This window comes from Camelina sativa, chromosome 17 (assembly GCF_030686135.1).
Source record: "Camelina sativa cultivar CO46 ecotype springtype chromosome 17, ASM3068613v1".
Taxonomy (NCBI): Eukaryota; Viridiplantae; Streptophyta; class Magnoliopsida; order Brassicales; family Brassicaceae; genus Camelina; species Camelina sativa.
In genome coordinates, this window is record NC_141896.1 from 23,864,595 (window position 1) to 23,885,793 (window position 21,199).

Sequence of the window (21,199 nt, forward strand, 5' to 3'; positions counted from 1 at the left end):
GTTCCACAAGGTGTTTCATATTTCTATGTTGTGGAAGTGTCTCCATGAGGATGATCAGTTGTTGGCTAAGATTCCTGAAGATCTTCAGCCTAACATGACCTTGGAGGCGAGACCAGTGAGGGTTCTCGAGAGGAGGATCAAGGAACTTCAGAAGAAGAAGGTTCCTTTGATGAGAGTCCTTTGGGACTATGATGGTGTGGAGGAGCAGACTTGGGAGCCTGAGGCGAGGATGAAGGCAAGGTTTAAGAAGTGATATGAGAAGCAAGCCGCGACTTGAGCTTGTCTAACCTGGTCCCATCTGTAATACATGGCTGGAGCAGGAATGGAGTATTCCAGCCCATCTCTCTTGTTTACTTGGCCACTTGGGGTGGTTGGTTGTGCGACTAAGTAACAAGATGAGGTGGTATTCGGGGTATGAAATTTCTGTGAAGCGGGGTTTGGAGGAAAGTTTCCTGAAATAGAAGTTTCCAAAAGTGGAAAGTGCTAAAAATAGAAAGTGCTAAAAATGGAAAGTTTAATGTGAGTTAGAATTTGTGCATTTTTAGTGGTGGAGAGCCTTGGAGGGGCTTGTGTGGCCTTAGTGGCGGACTTTTGAGCCATTGTGCCCGTGTGTGGCAGTCTTTTGAGACATTGTGTGGCCTTTGTGGTGGGCTGTTTAGCCAGTTGTGTGGCCTTTGTGGCGGGCTGTTTAGCCAGATGTGTGGCCTTTGTGGCGGACTGTTTAGTCAGTTGTGTGGCCTTTGTGGCGGGCTGTTGAGCCAGATGTGTGGCCTTTGTGGCGGGCTGTTTAGCCAATGAGGTCTTTGTGATGGTCCTTCGGGACAAGTGGTCTTTGTGACAGTTCTTTGGGACGAGTGGCCTTGGTGGCGGTCATGTTTAGGACATTTTTTTGGTCTTGGTGGCGGTCCTGTTTAGGACATTTGTTTGGCTTTTGTGGCGGTCCTGTTGAGGACATTTGTTTGGCCCTGGTGGCGGTCATGTTTAGGACATTTGTTTGGCCTTCGTGGCGGCCCTTGTGGCATGTATATGATCTTTGTGTGGTCATGAGGTATTCTAGTGAGGGGATATGTGGTTGGTAGGACATTGTGATATTTTACGCGAGCCACGGGAAGGAAACCTAGATAGGGATAGGACTCAGACGTGTTCAGAATTGTTTGCTCGCGACTCTTGGGGGATTTTGGTTCTCCTAGTAATGCCATATTATGAGACTTTGTGGCTTGGGAGTATGGTTGGTATATCGACTTCGGATGACGATCCGGGGGCGTGTTGTAGGGTGGCAACCCGAGAGACGAATATTGGACTTCCTTATATATATTGGGTTAGGAAAACCCTTAACTCGAGTTTTTGTCTCATTAGGCGAGTTTAGCCGTTTTGAGAGAAAAAAGAGAGGAAAAGAGTTCTTAAGCGTTTTGGGAGATTCTTAGAGGTTTGTAGCGTTTCCTGATGAGATCTGAGGCTTAGAACGTTGTAGGAGATTGCTATGAGTGTTTTCTTGCTTGTTTGAGGTTCAGAATCGTTTTGGCAAAGGTAAGTGCATTGCCATGGTTTATTTAAGCTGGAGATCTTTCTGATTTGCTTGTTATGTGTTGTTAGGCTTGTTAGATTGGTATTTGGGACGTTAGGAAGCTTTCTTATGGCTTGGGATCGAGTTTTGTGGCTGTAGGAACGAAGATCCGGCGAGAAGCTTCGGGGGAAAATGGTGCTCGGCATGTGCATCGGTCGATGCACTTTGTGCGTAGGTCGATGCAAGTGCGAGGACGGCGCGTAAAACCTAAGGTTTTCATGCTTTGTCGAGCATGCATCGGTCGATGCACTGGGAGCATCGGTCGATGCAAGTTAACTTTGCATCGGTCGATGCATATCCTGCTTCAGTCGACGCAACCCCCAACTGGTGTCGGTCGATGCATACTCGGTGTCGGTCGATGCAGAGTCCTGGTTTGTTATTGTTGATTTTCGATTGTTGGTTGATGGTTAGAGATGTCTCTATTGCTTGTGTGTATTGCTCAGTAGATGGGAGAATTGCCTTACTGAGTGTTTAAAAAATACTCTTGCATTGCAATTTGTGTTTGTGGTGCAGGTAAAGGCAAAGTGTGATCGTAGAATCAAGGCAATGAGGAGGAGGATGTTCTAGTGGTTCGCTTGGTTGTCTCGCTTCTGTTAGGTTGCTAGAGTTGAGTCCTAGAATGTTGTTTAGGATTGCTGGTTCTCTGATTTATGTTGATTGGATCATTAGTTTATGATTGGAAGTAATATTGGTTATTATTTTATTATTTATTGGATTATTGGATATTTATTGGTATTTGTTATTCCGCTGTTGGTTGTGATTGTGGTTAGGTGGCTAGTGGATATAGGACCACTAGTTTTAGTTTATTTATTTATTTATTTATTATTTATTATTATTATTATTATTATTATTACTATTATTATTATTATTATTATTATTATTATTATTATTATTATTATTATTATTATTATTTATTAAAAAAACGGATCGGGTCATTTCATTTATATTTGAAATTTTTTTAATCTAAAATAAATTTCATTGTTAGACATTCAGTTTAGTAATCACATTTAATTATCTATTTCATCGTAAAACCATAATTCACTTCTTCATGAATTACAGTTAAAATTTTAATTAAAAAAATAATAGCATCATTTGAGATAATATGTATATTGGTTAGTATTTTAAATTTAACAATAAAAATAATCAGTAAAACAATCAGTTAACATCCACAAAAATTTTGCAAATCCAAAAATGTACTAAATATTATTCTTCTATATGTCATAATTTCATAAGTAATATTTTTGTCAATTTTCATAAATTAACAAAAATTCATTCGTACAAACTCATTTTTTCAATTTTTTTGTCAAGTTTCTCATATTACTAAATGCATTAAAATCTTTAAAATAAAACATGTAAAACTATATTAATACACAACATGAATTGAATTTTTTTATTTTTAAGTTCATTATTCTTTCAAAGTTTTGTGTACTTACTTACAATAAAAATTTATATTACAACGATAAATATAATTTATATCCGACTAAAATTATGTTAAATATATTTATTGATTACTATACATGCTTAATACATTAAGGTTTTACTTACACATGTTAAATTTTATTGAGAATACACTTATAATATAATTAGCATACAATGGTAAATCTATTGATTTTGTTAGTTTTCATTTTTGATTTAGATTTTTATAAATATAACATGAAAAATTCTGTAAATATAATTAGATGTCCTATTACGTTTATAAAAAAATAAATTTTTTGACACGTGTCAACATCTAATCAATATATTTGACACTTGTCACGATCTTTGGTAAATCTATTGATTTTGTTAGTTTTCCTTTTTGATTTAGAAAAATAATTTTTTAAAAATATAAACATAGAAAATTCTGTAAATATAATTAGATGTCCTACTACTTTATAAAGAAAGATTTTTTTTAACACTTGTCAACATCTAATCAATATATTTGACATTTGTCACGATCTTATTAATAAGTAACTTTGACATCAAACTTTATATAATAAGATTTAGCTTATACTGTATTTATTTTCATAAAAATGGCTATATGATATGCTCAAATTGTAATACCCTATGGTAAAAGCAGTTGTAATACTCTAGGGGTTGAATCCACAGAGACTCTAGTTCAATAGACTTATTATTCTTTTAATTAAGCTAAATCAAAAATATTAAATTAAAGACAATGCAAAAACAGAATTAAAAGTGTTGCAAATTCAAATGATCAAAGAGCTAGGCCTAGGGAAATTCTCAGGAATTTATGGGATATTAAATCAATCAAATAATTAGGATTCAAGCAATTAAAAATCAGATCTAGAACTCTAAACACACTTGTAAAATAAATCAGTTCTCACTGCAAATATTATCTTAATTTAAAACCAGAAAATCCAAATCTCTTTGCAAAATTCAAGGTTAAAAATCAGCTTTCAAAACAAGTTTAGATTGTTCACAAAATTATTAAATCAAATCTCTTTGCAAGAAATAATTTTGCTCATCAAAAGGTTTAATCAGAAAAATCAATTATATTCTCATATCAATTTATTTTCCTAAGTATTAATTCTAGGTGATCAATCAAAAATTAATATGAAGAACAACCCAAGATGAAGATCATAGAAGATAATGAATCCTAAAATTAACAGATCTAATAAACCAATAAAACCCTATGAAAAACCCTAAACCTAACAAGCAAACTACTCAGACATGTTTAATGAAGAACAAAACATCTTTTCTGAATAATAAGCAATAGATATTAAGAAGTAAGAAGGGAGTTCAAGAATCTTCTCTTTACAGATGAAATCAGATCTGTCTCTCCCAAAAGCACTCAAAAAGGTGGCTGGAATCAAATTGCTAGAAAATAACTTAGGTCTAAAACAATGACCATAAAAATCCTATAAATACTCTAAAACACGTCTTGGGCCTTAATTGCAAATAAGGAAAACTTGGGCAAATTTGGTAAATCTTCTAAAGCTTGTAGAGATAACTTCCGTTTGGCTTTGTGGCACCTGCATCGATCGATGCTGAGACTGCATCGGATCGATGCATAGTCTTGATCTCGTCTCCCAACTTCATTGATCAGCCTTCATGCTTTGATTATGCTCCAAATCATCTTTTTTTAAATTCTTTGTGTTCCATCCGTGCCAATGAGTACCTAAATCTATAAAGACTCAAAAACAACCAAGAAAACAAATCAAAAAACTCAAAAAGCACACTTATACCATGGTTAAAAACACAAAAACCATGATATATCACTATACAAAGTTTCAAAAAAGAGTTATTTAAAAACATATTACAAAGTATAGTCATAATTAAAATTTCTATGATATTATACTACCAAAACAAAACACATCAAATAAAATTCAAAATAGACCTTGATGTTAGATTGAATCGCAAAAAGATGTGTTTAGATTATGGTATTGATTGCTAACAACTTTACAAAGGGATATAAAATGTTATAAAATATACAATTTTAAAACTTATCAAATAAAAAAGTTTTACAAGATTTTTTTTTTAATACATACAATTTTCTTTTGTACATATTTACCGTTCTTTCTTACAGCATTGAACTATTTTTTAACAATTTATCGTTCCAGTTTACAAATTTTTTTTGTATGTTACCAATCAGATACAATATTGATATTAAGAATTGTATAACCAATAAAACATGATTCCATAAACCAATAAACCTCCGGAGAAGTTAATAGAGAGTTATTGAAGAGTAATATATAATATATTTTTCAAAAAGTTAACTGTAATATAATCTTAACTTTTTAAAACATGTTGATCATTTATCAAAACTTTGAAAATATTGGTTTTGGTTGCGTCTATTGATAATAAGTTTCAAATTTAAAGTTGATAAACTCTTATTTTTTCAAGTTTGTCACATATAAAATTGAGTAATATATGTTTGATTATTAAAATTTGAATGTATGTATGGTATTAATATATAGAGTTAATATATAGATGTGATGTTTTTTTCTTAAGTAAAAAAGATCAAAAAAAGTTGAAGTGGTGAATATTATTCTTAATAGTATATTTTCAATCAAAATTAAATATTTATTTAACATGTTTTTAATAATTTCTAAATTGCTCAAATAAGATTTTGGAGATGTATCTCTGTAATACTCCCCCTTCAAACTTTGTTTTTATATTTTCTTTAGACAAAACTTTCATCATCCTTCTCTCATGGATATTTTCCAAAATGTTTTAAAGATGATTAACTAGAGAATTTAAATCAATTTTTAGATGATTTAAGAGTAGAAGTTTACCGGCTTAATATCCTTTTTTAAGCTTTAAACTTTAGAGATATTTTTGTTTTTTGTCAGCTTAAGCTGTAATTCAAAAAATATTATTGATGATATCAGTTGAAAAAAAAACGATCTAATTAAGACTAAGAGGGGGTATTCAACTTGTTTTTTAAGGATTTTGTAAGATTTTAATATTTTAGAATTTTGTAAGATTTAGGAGATGTTTAGGAGATTTGATTGTGTTTTAGATTTATTTGAAATATGATTTTATGAGATTTTATGAGATATTATTAGTAAACTTTGTGTGATTTTAAAATATTTTGTTATAGATTTGTATTAATCGCTTATTTGTGAAGACTGTCTATCTAGACCAGAACAAAAACAAAAACAGAGTAATTAAGCTAAAAAGCTGCAAGGCCACTGTTTTTCGTGTTGCCGAGTCTTTTTCGTTCATCATGTTTTCACCTTCCAGTTTCAGCATGTTTTTTCTAGCTTAATTAATCACTAAATTCCAAAGACTGACTGTCTATCTAGACAAGAACAAAAACAGAGTAAGGAGAGAGAGAAGCAAACGTGATAGAGAGAGAGGCAAACTTGAGAGAGGGAGTGATGATTTTGTTGAGTTTCGGGTGTTGTGTTTGTTACTGTCGGGTTTGTTGCAAGCTATGGCTGTTCGTCCTAACCTTCAGATGTTTTTGAACGAAGCGGTGCTCTCTTGGTATCAAAGATTACATGGAAGCAAAACTCCTGATTTGGACTTTAGCCGGGCGAAGATGTTTCTTCACAACCATTACTTATGCCTTGTTGCTCTGCAGTTTTTGGTGCCATCGGTTCTTGTGATTCTTTTCCTCGGCTTGTCTTAGATTGACCTGAGCTCTTTTTCGGTGGCTAAACTGGTATGTGGTTTTTTGCCTTGCAGTGATTTCATTAAACAAGTTGGTTTGTTGATGTCTTGGTGGGTACTGTTTGTTTGGTCGTGTTTTACTTCGGCAAGTCTTGTCTTTTATCGTCGAGGTGTCTTGTACGTTTCTTGAGAAGTCTGTGGCTTTTTCCCCAACGTTTTTTAATGTATCAGAGGAAAATGGCAGAAACACAACAACAAATCAGTTTTGCATAATATAAAACTTTGGTCCATTCGTTTCTTTGTTCTACTCTACTTGCTACACTCTCACAAAATGTAAATTATTCTGTTGTCTCTCCTACACTTTGACAAAATGTTTCAGACAGAGACACAAGATTAGAAAGTTAGCTAAGCAGGTATACGTAGAGCGACTCTAATCTTGTGAATGGTGCATGCGATGAGGTTGTTAACAGTTTCAACAGACTCTACGTTGAGTTTTGCAGTCGGTAGGCTATTCACTAAAATCTGAAATCCTACAGTCAGGAGACATCCTTTGCTTTCTTGATTCACCAAACCGCCATTGGTATTGATCTGGCTAGACAGTGATGATCCGTCAGGCAATATCGAGAATCCCATGGAAGAAGCGCCACATAAGCTTGATTATAATGATCTATTTATGAAATCCTTCGAAATTCTATCTTAAAGGATATGATTTTGAGAGGAATATTTTTCAACTATAAAGGAAAAAAAAGTTTCATAGAATCATTCAAAGTAGCATTCTAAAAAAAATTGTGATATTTTGAATAACAAGAGATTTAAAGTTGATTTTATAAACTATTGATTGAATAACAAGAGATTCTGAATTATTTTAAAGGATTTTGTATAAATCTTAATTGAATAACATAGGATTTTATAAGATTTTTTAAAATCCTCAATTGAATAACAAAGGATTTAAAGAATACTTTAGAATCCTTTAAAATGTCAACTTCAATACCCCTCTAAGAATATTTTATATCGATATGCAAAGATTATTTGGCTTAAAGCCATGTGTCTAAATCTGAGAAAGCAAATGTGTTCTTATGTTTTGTCTCGACGATTCAGCAACTTGTGTGGAACTGGAAGGTAAGGAACTGGCTAGGGATATCAATCGGGCTGGTCCGGTTTGGCCCAAAACCCATAAAACTCGCATATATTTGAGTTCAGTTTGGCCCGGCTCAAAATATTTTTGAGCCTATATTTTGAATGCTGGTCCGGCTCTGATAGAGCTACAGGATTTTTCGGGTTTTTCTAGGCTTATCTTACAGATCAAAAATTCAAACTTATAAATTTATAACATGTCTTAAAAATCAATGTTTAAAGATGCAACATAAACAAATTAATCAAAATTAAAATAACTCATCTATATTGTAATATCCCGGTTTCAAAGACTTGCGAAGAGGTTTAAAAGAATTGATTTGGCTAAATATGTCACTAAAGTACACTTATCTTTTCGGCCAAGGGGCCTGAGAGAACTCCAGAATTAAACGTGCTTGAGCTGGAGTAGTCTCATGATGGGTGACCTTCCGGAAAGTGATTGTCGGAACTGTGCAAGTGAAGACAAAACATAGGGAAAGATCATGTGGTGACAGTAACAAGTCTTTAAAACCTCCCGGACGTAGAAAACCGACCGTCAGATATAGATGGGCTCACCTGACTAGTGAGAGGACGTGAGGCCCATTAAGGAAAGTGGGCCCATAAACTGGGATTAGACATAGGGCCCACTAAGAGGTGGCGGTCAGAGCGTTACAAGTGGTATCAGAGCTGAACCCAGACGAGTGTGGAGTCGAGTGGGCTCACACCATCGGGGGTGATGGTCTTGGTACGTAACGAGGACGTTACGATCTGTTAGTCGGGGTGAATTGTGACACCCTCGTTTTGAAGACTTGCAGAGAGGTTTAAAAGAATTGATTTGGCTACCTATGTCACCAAAGTGCACTTATTTTTCGGTTAAAGAGTCTGAGAGAACTCCAGAGTTAAACGTGCTTGAACTGGAGTCGTCTCAGAATAGGTGACCTTCCGGGAAGTGACTGTCGAAACTGTGCGAGTGAGGACAAAACAAAGGAAAAGATCATGTGGTGATTTGTAGGGGCGGTAACAAGTCTTTAAAACCTCCCGGACGTAGCAAACTGGCCGTCGGATATAGATGGGCTAACGGACCTAGTGAGAGAACATGAGGCCCATTAAGAAAAATGGGCCCATGGACTGGGATTGGATATGGGATCCACTAAAAGGTGGCGGTCAGGGCGTTCAATTCACTAAAACCAACTTAATCTAAAATAAAAACTTTAAAACCAAATAAATTTTTATACTTTGACCAAATAAAAAATCACAAATAAAATTTTCAAGCATTAAGTAATGTTATTAAGTAAATATAAGAACTAAGATTAGAGTTATAAACTTTATTTACAATAAATTATTAATCAAATATTGCAAATAAACAAAAATGTTAGCAAAAAAGTACAATTATATTTGTTTAAGGGTTTTTAGGGCCAGTCCGAACCCGATCGGGCTAAGCTGATCAAAAGTCAATTAATAACCTAATGTGTACTCAACAACGATCTAGTGGTATCCATTGTAACACTTTAGGATTGAATCCTCATAGACCAAGCAATTACACTATGAGATTATGAAGATTAAATATAGCTAAGACAATGGAAAAGTTTGTGAATGAAAGAATCTATCAAAAACAGAAAGTGAACAAGTGGTTTAAATCAAAAGAGAAACATTGGGTGCAGGAAATCGTTAGGAAATATGATCACGAATTTGGATGATTAGATAGGGATGCATTAGACACCGTTCTAGAACTCAAATCACGGTTGTAAAGCTAACCTACTCTCACAACATTAACTATCTATGCAACGAATTAACTAGACCCTAAACTCTCGTTTGAATCTAGCAAACCAAGCAAGCATTAAAAGTTGAAGTTTGGTTAGTTCACAAGGTGCCTTAACTTCAATTCTCGTTGGCTAAGAGTCACCTTGCTCACCTATGTTCTTTTCAAGCAACTCAACAACACTTTTGGTGCCCGATGAATTAAACCTAAGATCAGAAACTAGGTAGCTAGTCTAGTTTAAGCATTAAAAACAACAATAGATAAAGAACAAAATAGATCAATCCCAATTATAACACACCTACGTTAGAGAATCATAAACTCTTTTTGAAACCAGAAACACAATTTAGAAACTACTCAAACATGGAGAAACAGAAACAGCAAATCAAAGATGAAAAACACATAATTGAATTGCAAAAGAAAAGATTAGAAGGGTTCATAATTCTTCTCCAAACTGTTAAAAAGAATTAGAGATTTTCTCCCAAAGCTTACAAGTGCTCAAAGGCTGCGTAGAATAAATGTTATCTTTCTGGAGGACAAGCTTCGAGCCTTAAATACTAAAATAAAACCCTAAAAATCGGTTTAAAACGAAAAAGGAAAAGTTGCTTCGGGTACGGGACCGGTTGATCCCAAGTGAGCATAAGTCGATGATGGGTACTTCTTATGCGTCTGTTCCATCTTCTTGCTAGACTTTGATCAGTCTTCACCATATTAGCTCGAGACGCATGTTTTCATCCCAAAACATTCACTTTCCTTCCAAAGTAACCTAAAACCTATACAGACTCAATAAAACACTCAAAATAAATGTAAAAACTATGGTTAAAATTAAAACCCTATAAAATACTGACACATCAAAAGACCTAAAAACCCTATAACCCGAATGACCCGATTTTTCTAGATATATATTTAGTCTGATCCCTATGTTTTTCAGAGCTGGACCGGGTCAGCCTGCAGGCTTTAACCCTAATTGACATGCTTAGAAGTGGTATTATGACTTTTAAAAAGCCACTTGTCATCTGATTTGTCTTTTGCTTTCTTCCTTTTTTCATGTTAAAGTAGAATACAGTCACTTTACAACCCTACATTCAACTAATTTTATTAATATTTTTTTTATTAATAAAATTTAATGGTACAAAATCAAAAATATAATTAAATTATTTTGAGGAGCAAAATTATCAAATTACAGAACTAAATTAGAAAATCTTTAAACAGAAGAAAAAACCACTCTCACAAATTTGATACTATATAGTGTTTATTTTCAAGAACCTAAAAATTCTGAAACCATTAGTTTTGAACCAAAATAAACTAAAGGAAAATTGCTTTTCGAATGTATTTATTTCTAAAATTCAAAAATATCTAAAATTCCAATAAATGGAAGTGAAACCAAACTGATAACCAAATGCTCACCCCTGTTTTTTTTTTTTTTTCTTTGTCAACAAAAGATTAGCTCAAACGAGCCAATTTGGTGGGAAATTGTTTACATACAAAACATGATGCGGAGAGTCCGCACTTACATTTTGTGTTTCTAGATATAAGCGATAAAGAGAAAGTCGAAAATTCTACCCTGTCTACCTGTATGTCGTCTAGGTACGCCGAGAAAGCTGGCCAGTCCGAAGGAGAAGACACCATCTTCACCAAGTCTGAGCAGTATGTATAGAACGCCACATCTCTGAAGTCATGTTCGATCATGCACCGCATTGCCCAATCAAAAGCTTCAACTTCAGCATGTAAGGGAGAGAGACTTTGTCGGAAATTAGTAGCTCCTTTTGTTAGCATCAGGTCCTAAGACGATGAACAAACCCATCCCGCACCAGCAAGCGGATAAGTCGGTTTCCAAGATCCATCTACGAAGCAGCGATACCCCGTAAAGAACACAGGAAGAGTAGCGGCGGGCACCCTCCGCCGGGGCTCTGATGCAATTGCAGCTGAGGTCAAATCCATAATATCACCCTCCACCTGCGCCTGCTGCAACGATGAAGCCTCACCCTCCGCGACCAAAACAATCTCCTCGGGCCGCTCGTCAATATTCTCATAAACTCGTGCATTTCGAGCTTTCCAAATATACCACATAAGCTAGCGAAACATTTAAACCTGAGACGCAGGACTATTATGCCCCAAAAAATGATCAACATATGTATACACGGAGTCCGAGGGGAAAGAGTTTGGCCCCACCAGTACATGTGCTAAAGCCCAAACCTGGCGAGCTAGAGGACAAACAAAAATGGCATGATTTATTGTTTCCTCCTCAGCACCACACCGAACACAACCCAAGTCGCATGCAATACCCCGCCGTGCCAAATTCATTTCAACCGGAATACATCCCGATAAAACCTGCCACATAAGATGTTGAAATTTTGGTGGACAACGTACCCGCCAAACACTAGCCAGTAAGGAAGTAATCTCTGGACCACAACCAGAAGCCTGAAAAGTCCGAGGAATGTCCTGACGGGCCAAGTGATAACCAGACTTAACCGTATACTTTCCCGTTTTCGTAAAATGCCAACCTAATTGGTCAGTCTTTTGGGTGCTTCCTAAAGGTATTGCCATTATCAATGCAACATCCACCGGATCGAAATGCTCATTGAGCAAGTCCAAACGCCAAGTATTTGTTCGACGATCAATTAGTTGAGTCAATTGGAGATTAGGGTCCATAAGCGGACCCGTACCTAAAGCTTGTCTCGGGAATTGAGCCGGTATCCAGGAGTCTTTCCATACTGAGATGGATTCCCCAGTGCCAACCCTTGTAATGAGTCATTTGTTAACGAGAGAGCGAGCAGAACAAATACTCCTCCATCCATACGATAGGGAGTAGGACCGAATTGGATCCAGAGTGCTCACCCCTGTTAATTTGTCTAATTTTGTTTTTTTTTTTTCTTTTCTATATAGCTTTACCAAACAAACATATTGTTACATCTGAGATTTGACAAATAAAAAAGCCATATTTATCTTTTAATATTTTTTCTTTCTTACAAAGAGTAACGGGCCCAATTCTATTTTTGCATTTGAGAGAAAACATATTTGTTTGACAAATTATGTTTACTTAGCTTTAATGCTTTTTAAATTTTTTTTTTTAAATCTAAATCCGCACATCGTGCGGGTCCTAATCTATACTAACTATCTATAAAAGTAAATAGATACACCAACGTATCCAGTGACATTTGGTGTAAAAGGTGTGACTCTGCGGTTGAGACTATTAATCATGTTTTCTTTGAATGTCCTAGCTCGTCAGAAAATTTTACATATGACTCGGTGTAATCGAATTTGGATTTTGTTTTCTGGAAGGTGCCTCTCAAAAGGGTGATCCTGGTCAACTTGTTCAATTACCATTAATTTTACGGGCAATCTAGAAAGCAATAAACAAAAAAGTTTTTCAAGGTTTAGAGATTGAGATAAATGATATAATTGTTAAGGCTTTGGGCGATAAGTTAACCTGGGAAGAGGCGCTCTCTTTTACGGCGGTCATGTCAGCTCCATCTCCATCTTTGCATGTCCATGTTTTTCACCTCATGTCTATGATGGAGCTTCTCCCCCCTGCATTTGGAGTTAGAAGAGTTGTTGTGAGCCATAGAGCAAATAATAATGATTTTGTCTAAAACTGTTTAAATTTTATAATTTTCTTACAAAGGTTTTTTTTCTTTTAAAGATTTTAAATAAAATTAGGTTTTCTTTTCTCTATGTTACTTTTATATAAAATCTTTTTATGGTAGGTTTTGAATTTTTACATTTTTATTTTTAAAATTTTTAATAAATTTAGAATTGACACGTGTCAACATCTGAATGATACAATTAACACGTGTCACGATTTTGTTAATTAGTAATTTTGTCTATCTTTAATTGAAACTTTGAAATGGCTGTTTTTATAGAATGTTTGGCCCATCAATTGAGAAGGTTTTTGAGGCCCATTTCCTAAAAACCAAAAAATAATTCGACTACAGTTTTAAGAGAGTAGCAATGACATAAATATAAAAGAACTATTTACAACTTAAATCATCATTTGTACATCAATAAAAATGTCAATGTACATTATCTTTAACGATGATGTAACATCTCTTTAGACCGGAGATAAAACTGGATTATCCTATATAATATTCTAACTTAACAGTAGAAAAAAAGATGACTTAGATAATCAGGTCTGGCCCGCCGTACATTCCTATGATACAAACGTATTGGACCTCTAATTTTTTTGAAATTTTTAGTAAAAAAGTTAGGCCCAACTAAATATTTATATTGCAAATATAAGCCTCATTTTTCAAAACATTTAAGATTTGGTCTCAAATTTTAATCTTTATCTATCTATTATTCCAAAAATAAGCCTCTATTTTATGAGCTCTTAAGATTTTGTTTTAACTTTTAAAATTTATCTTATAAAATCTATTAAAAAATGTTTACGTATTGGGCCTCATTTTTTGCTGGGCCGGCACTGCTTAGATTTGTCTAAATCTGAAGTTCTACGAGAATATATACTGAATTAGTGAGTTTTGTCGACAACTTATCAAACTAGTGAGTTAGATTGGTTATCATGGAACCTTACGTGTTAAGATTGAATTCAATTTTTTGATTCAGAAAGTTTTGAGTTTATTACAAGATTTGCCTAGAAACCAAGTGGCCAGTGATCTAAATCTTTAGTTGGTCAAGTCACTTTCTTTGTAAGTAAGCTTGTCTCCATAACTCGGAACTGTCTTTTTCTAAGCACATACATTATACATATATGCTTTTATTTCTACACGTCAAATATTTTGATTCGTGGACTTCTCGAATCCATTTGGGTTTTTTTTTTCTTTTCCAGATTTTTCAATCGACAAATATACTTTTTGAAATTTTAAATTCCAAGGTGGCTATCCAATTCTTTTCGATTTAATGCAAAATTAATTCAGTTCAACTAAATTATCCAATGATTAGAAAAACTAAGTTAAATTTTTGTTAGTAAAAGAACAAAATTATTCATAAATATAAGTTCTAACAAATTCTCTATTTATAATCAAAATATATGGTATATTTTTAATTTTTAACAGAAACTTTTGCATTGAAAAGACTACTGATACAAATTTGTTATATATATATATATATATATATATATATATATATATATATATATTTATTTATTTATTTCATAGATAGTTTGGTATGATTACACTGAAAAATAGTATTAAGTATTTTTCTTGTGATTTTTTAATCATAGTCAACCTTGTAAATATTTTCGTGATTAGCTATGTTTAGGGGCCTCATTGTAACCAAATTTTTTGCAAAAAATGTGGAGGCCCCATTGCTATGTTTCATTTCAATGGGCTCAAGTCCGGCTCTGCCTATATCTAAATCTGAAATTCTTCGATTATACTAAAACACGAAATATTTCATAAATTTTTGATATAAACAAAAACTCTGTTGGATAAGCTAAGATAGAAGTCATCCTATTCCTAACTAAGTTGTATTTTATTAAGGAGATAAGGACGAGTTTGGTTTAGGAGTTATCTAAACAAAGGTTTTCCAATTAGGAATAGGATTGATGTTTTATATAAATAAGGATGTTGAGTTATGACATACCTTAAGAGAGTTTAGAGATTCAGAGCTTTAGTTTTTGAGTGATTTTTCTAAAGCTAATAAAGAAGAGTTGTTCTTTAAGGTTTAATCTCAAAGCTTGAAAACAATAATTGGTATCAGAGCTTCAGACGATTATCAAAGATGGGAGATCTTACCATCTCAACCGTCACAACAAAAGAAGGAGGAGGATCTCCTTCTATCTCTTGTCCGATGCTAAACACAGTAAACTACACCGTATGGGCCATGAAGATGAAGATTGCGCTTAGGGTTCATAAGGTGTGGGAGGTTATAGAGCCAGAGTCAGCAACAGACGCCATCAGCGTAGACAAAAACAACATGGCGATTGCTTTGCTTGTCCAGTCCATACTTGAATCTCATACCTTGCAAGTCTGCAAACTTGACTCAGCAAAAAAGATGTGGGAAGCAATCAAGGCAACACATGTGGGGGCAGAAAGGGTGAAAGAGGCTCGGCTGCAGACTCTTATAGCTGAGTTTGATTGTCTACGTATGAAGGACACTGAGAAAATCGATGACTTTGTGGGAAGATTATCTGAAATCTCAGCTAAGACGGCTGCACTTGGAGAAAATCTTGAAGAATCAAGGATGGTGAAGAAGTTTTTAAAGTGTCTTCTAAGAGCAAAGTTCATACACATGGTCGCATCATTGGAGCAAGTATTGGATCTCAACACCACAAGCTTTGTGGACATTGTTGGACGCTTAAAAGCATATGAAGAACAAATCTCAGAGGAAGAAGAGACACAAGAAGACCAAACCAAGCTGCTTTATGCGAACATGGAGGGACAATCTAACTATCCAAACCGTGACTATAATGGAGAATACCGAAACAGAGGACGAGGTGGAAGATCCTTTTACAGAGGTAGAGGCCGTGGGTGTTTTGGCGGAGGACAAGGCTCTGGCGGAGGTCGAGATTTGTCGAGAATAACATGTTTCCGGTGTGACAAGACCGGACACTTCGCTTTCAACTGCCAAGATCGATTGCTGAAGTTGCAAGAAACACATGAAGATGAGAAAAGTGAAACACAAGATGCTGACGAACTCATGTTGCACGAGATTGTTTTCTTGAACGAAGAGCGATGCATACCAAGCAAGTTTGAAACAAACTCAAGGGAAGAGAATATCTGGTACCTGGATAACGGAGCCAGTAATCACATGACTGGATACCGACGATACTTTGATTCGATTGACACATCTATCATTGGAAAGGTATGTTTTGGAGATGATTCCCAAATAGATATCAAAGGGAAAGGGTCCATAGCTTTCACTGATATGTATGGAGAGCCACGAGTTATGATAGACGTTTACTACATACCAAACCTGAAAAGCAACATTATAAGTCTCGGGCAAGCCACTGAAACAGGATGTGACATAAAGCTTAGAGGATGAATTTTGACTATGCACGATCAACATGGGAAACTACTCGCCAAAGTTGAACGGTCTTTAAACCGTCTCTACAAAGTTAGAATGGGGATCAGAGATACTATGATCAGAGATAATACAAACCTCCATGTCTCACAAACAAGCAAGGCAAGTAGGTGGCATGCGAGATTGGGACACATAAACTCGACAACATTAAAGTCTATGTTTGATAAGAAGCTTGTTCAAGGTACTACGGATGTTAGTTTTGATAAAGAGATCTGTGGTTCATGTTTACTCGGTAAACAAGCAAGACGAGTATTTCCACAAGAAAATTCACATCGGGCAAACAAGATATTAGAACTGGTTCATGGGGATCTTTGTGGACCTATAACTCCAAGCACAGCTGCAGGAAACAGGTATATCTTTGTGCTTGTTGACGATCATACACGTTATATGTGGACAACTTTGCTAAAGGAAAAAGGATAGGCTTTTGGAAAATTGAAAAACTTTAAACGCCTAGTTGAGCAAGAATCAGGAGATCGCATACAGACTTTTAGGACTGACAGAGGGGGAGAATTTGTTTCTCATAAATTTAACACATTCTGTGAGAACTCAGGAATCAGGAGACATCTCGCTGCTCCTTATACTCCTCAGCAAAACGGAGTGGTTGAGAGGCGAAATCGAACCTTGTTGGAGATGACCAGAAGTTGCTTGACGCACATGCACTTGCCGAAATACATGTGGGGAGAGGCTATTCGACATTCAACCTATCTCTTGAATCGGATAGCTACAAGAGCTCTGCAAGACAAGACACCATACGAGATGTTTAGAAGCAAGAGTCCGAACATTGGACATCTACGAGTATTTGGATGCATCGGATACGCCAAGGTAGATAAACCACACTTAAGGAAGCTTGACGACAGGTCAAGGATGCTTATTCACTTGGGAACCGAACCATGCTCAAAGGCGTATAGGATATATGATCCGCAGAACCGCAAGATAGTGGTCAGTAGAGATGTGGTATTTGATGAAACAAAGGGCTGCAACTGGAGTGGAGAAAGACTAGAGTCTAAGTCTGCAAATAATGGCAACTTCAATATAGATTTGGGAATCATGGGATTTATGATGAGATGCAGAATAATAAAGTCGTTGAAACAGAGCAAAGGATCGATAGAGAGGAGAACAGAGGAATTGAAAATAGAACAGAGGAGGTTAGGACAGAAACCGAAAATCATGTGTGTGAAGACACACAAATAGCTCTTCGTAGGTCTATGTGAACGACTTCGAGACCTAAATACCTTGAAGTTTATGTTCTATTCACACAAGAAGAATGCTTATAACTGGTGGAGAAGAAGGTGAAATATTACTCTTGCATCTAAATGAGGAGCCTAGGAACTTTGGTGAAGCAAGTGAGACCAAGGAGTGGATCATGGCTTGTGAGGATGAGATATTGTCTATTAACAAGAATCACACTTGGGATTTAGTTGAGCTACCTGCAGGAGTAAAACCAATAGGTTTAAAATGGGTGTTTAAACTCAAGAGGAATGTTGATGGCAGCATAAACAAACATAAGGCAAGGCTTGTTGATAAAGGATACGTACAACAACACATGATTGACTTTGAAGAAGTGTTTGCTCCTGTTGCTCGACTGGAGACCATCCGACTCCTTGTCAATCTTACAGCGTCCAACGGTTGGAAAGTGCATCATCTTGACGATAAGACATCATTCCTTCACGGTGAACTAAAAGAAACGGTATATGTTGATCAACCAAAAGGGTTCGAAGCGAGAGGAAAATAGAATAAAGTCTACAAGCTGAACAAAGCTTTATATGGTCTAAGAAAGGCTCCAAGGGCGTGGACCAACAAGCTTAACCAGATTATTTGTGAGTTAAACTTTAAGAAGTGCTCTAAGGAACCATCGGTGTATCGAAAAGAAGTAGATGGTGATCGTCTTGTTGTGGTTGTGTATGTTGACGATTTGTTTGTTACAGGAACAAACAAAGAAATTATCAATTGGTTTAAGAGGGAGATGGCCACAAACTTTGATATGAGTGACTTGGGAAAGCTAACTTATTACTTGGGAATCGAAGTTTGTCAACATGAGGGAGGAATTACACTGAATCAGAGGCAATATGCTCTAAAGATTTTAGAGGAGGCAGGAATGAAAGACTGCAATCCTGTATACATTCCAATGGAGACAAGATTAAAGCTTGACAAAGCTTTGAATGAATAAAGGATCGATGCCACTAGCTACAGGAAGAATGTTGGATGTCTGCGTTATCTACTACATATGAGGTCTGACTTATCATATTGTGTGGGTGTGTTAAGTCGCTATATGCAGGATCCTAGGGTGTCTCATGGAGCTGCTATGAAGAAGTGTTTGAGATATGTGAAGGGTACAGTCAATCTTGGTTTGACGTTTGGTCGTGTAGCTTCGAGGGTGCCACGACTAGTAGGATATAGCGACAGCAGCCACAATGTCGATCCTGACGATGGCAAGAGCACTACAGGACACATATTTTACCTTGGCGAGAGCCCGATCACTTGGTGCTCTCAGAAGCAAGACATTGTCGCCATGTCATCGTGTGAGGCAGAGTTTATGGCAGGAACAGAGGCAGCAAGACAAGCCATTTGGTTACAGGATTTGCTTGAAGAAGTTACTGGAGCTCCATGTGAGAAGGTTACCATTCGGATAGACAATAAATCAGCTATTGCACTAACGAAGAACCCAATCTTTTATGGTCGAAGTAAACACATCCATACTAGGTATCATATATCAGGGAATGTGTGGAGAATGGACAAGTGGAGGTGGTTCATGTCCCCGGAAGTGAACAGAAGGCGGATATATTAACCAAGGCACTTAGAAGAAACTCAAAGAAATGAGGGATCTCATTGGCATGAGAGAGATTGCAGAAGAAGACTTCAAACTTAGGAGGGAGAATATTGGATAAGCTAACTTAGAAGTCATCCTATTCCTAACTAAGTTGTGTTTTATTAAGGAGATAAGGATGAGTTTGGTTTAGGAGTTATCTAAACAAAGGTTTTCCAGTTAGGAATATGATTGATGTTTTATATAAATAAAGATGTTGAGTTGTGACATACCTTAAGAGAGTTTAGAAATTGAGAATTGAAATTGAGAATTGAAATTGAGAATTTTGGTTTTTGAATGATTTTTCTAAAGCTAATAAAGAAGAATTGTTCTTTAAAGTTTAATCTCAAAGCTTGAAAACAATAAACTCAATTCAGACTCGTTTCAAAAAATTTCGATTCAAATTCAATTTGGTTCGGTTTCTGATAATAATAAATCACCAGGGAGGAATTAAAGAGAAGTAATTTAATAATGTTAAGAAAAAAGTCATGCCACACGTGAATGAACTCAATGGTTCCAATAAATATTACTAAAAAAACGTAAATCAGTTATCCACAAAACGCAGCGTTTCACAAATCATTAGCTAGCTGCCTAAAGAAATGATTCGGCGACACTTGTAAGTTAAAATAAACCATAATAAAAAGATTAGTGAAAGTAAAAATGAGTTAAATCAACCAAAAACGCCGTAACAATTAAAAACGCAGAAGCCTTTATAAAAGCTCTTCGTCTTTGGAACTCTCTCTTCCACTTCTTTCTACAAAAAAAACTCCGAGAGAGAGAAAAAGAAAGCAAGAAAATAATATTTCAGACCATGGACGAAGATGGTTTCTCGCAATGTCCTAAGCACTTTTCGAAACGCGGTTATTTTAATGGCGGAGGCGTTTGTCCGTTTTGTCTCCACGAACGTCTCTCTTCTCTTTGTCAAGATTGTGCTCAAGACCTCCCTTGTTCGTGTAGCTCACGCGCCGCCGTGTCTTTCTCTCCGTCGTCTTCTTCTTCTTCCTCCTCGTTCTGTCTCTACGCTGGAGACGTCAGTTTTAACTTCTCCTCCTCCGGGGTCGGTTCGGTAGGACGAGTGGCGAGTTTGATTGAATGCGAACCGGCGTTTAGGAGGTCGAAATCGATGGCGGTTCCGATTATACCGGATTCGGTTATTGATTCCGGTTTGGATCGTGGGAGGAGTAAGAAGACGTCGTCGTTTTGGAGGATTTTATTGGGAAACAGAGGAGATACAACTAAACCGGCGGTTATGAGAAAATCAAGATCCGTTGCCGTCGCCGGAGAATCGGGATTTTCGCCGGCGATGACGACGGGAAAGGGTAAAGGTTGGAATTTTCCGAGTCCGATTAAGGTTTTCCGGCAATCGAGAGTCTCGAAGATGATATTTCAACAACGTTCTCCATTGTATAGAGGTTGAGAAGTGTTTTTTTTTTTTTTTTTTTTTTTTTTTTTTTGGTTTTGCAAATTGTTTAGTTTGATCATTTTATTTTTATGTTTTTAAAGCTCTTGTATTAAAAACAAAGGGGGAAAACAAAATTAGTTTCTTGAAAATTCTTTTAAATTTGTCAATTGGCTATGATTGTTGTTTATATAAGTTGTAATATAGATATATGTGATTTGGCAAAGTTTTATTGATTTATGTTTAGTCATTCTTTGATTATTTCTACAATTACAACACTAAAAATTAAAAAAAAAAAATTAAAAAAAAAAAAAAACTTATACTATATGCTTTGAGTTTACAAGAAATTTTGGCGTTTGATAGTGCAACTGCAACCCTACTAAAGAGGCTGAAAACTAACCCGTAATATAATTTTCTTATTAGCTTTGAATTAAAATATGCAAATTGGGTCACTTTCTGACTGCAAAAGCTTGGAAATATTATAGTTTTAGAATAAAGTAGATTATCGTCGGATATTGTGCATGGTATTCA

General features: G+C 35.6%; 3 protein-coding genes across 3 annotated transcripts; 2 read left to right on the top strand and 1 right to left on the bottom strand.

Moving 5' to 3' along the window:
• Positions 1 to 11,267: 11,267 nt before the first annotated feature.
• LOC147924269 (uncharacterized) lies at positions 11,268 to 12,137 on the bottom strand. The gene is made up of 2 exons (XM_087496689.1): positions 11,664 to 12,137; positions 11,268 to 11,558 (listed from the first exon to the last, which is right to left on the bottom strand). The coding sequence occupies exons 1-2, from the start codon at positions 12,135 to 12,137 to the stop codon at positions 11,268 to 11,270; spliced, it is 765 nt and encodes a 254-aa protein (XP_087352815.1).
• Positions 12,138 to 15,164: 3,027 nt separating this feature from the next.
• On the top strand, positions 15,165 to 16,427 carry LOC147924270 (uncharacterized). Its single transcript, XM_087496690.1, has one exon. The coding sequence runs from the start codon at positions 15,165 to 15,167 to the stop codon at positions 16,425 to 16,427; it is 1,263 nt and encodes a 420-aa protein (XP_087352816.1).
• Positions 16,428 to 19,923: 3,496 nt separating this feature from the next.
• LOC147924271 (uncharacterized) lies at positions 19,924 to 20,984 on the top strand. The gene has a single exon (XM_087495833.1). The coding sequence runs from the start codon at positions 20,081 to 20,083 to the stop codon at positions 20,684 to 20,686; it is 606 nt and encodes a 201-aa protein (XP_087351959.1). The 5' UTR covers positions 19,924 to 20,080; the 3' UTR covers positions 20,687 to 20,984.
• The last annotated feature ends 215 nt before the right edge of the window (positions 20,985 to 21,199 follow it).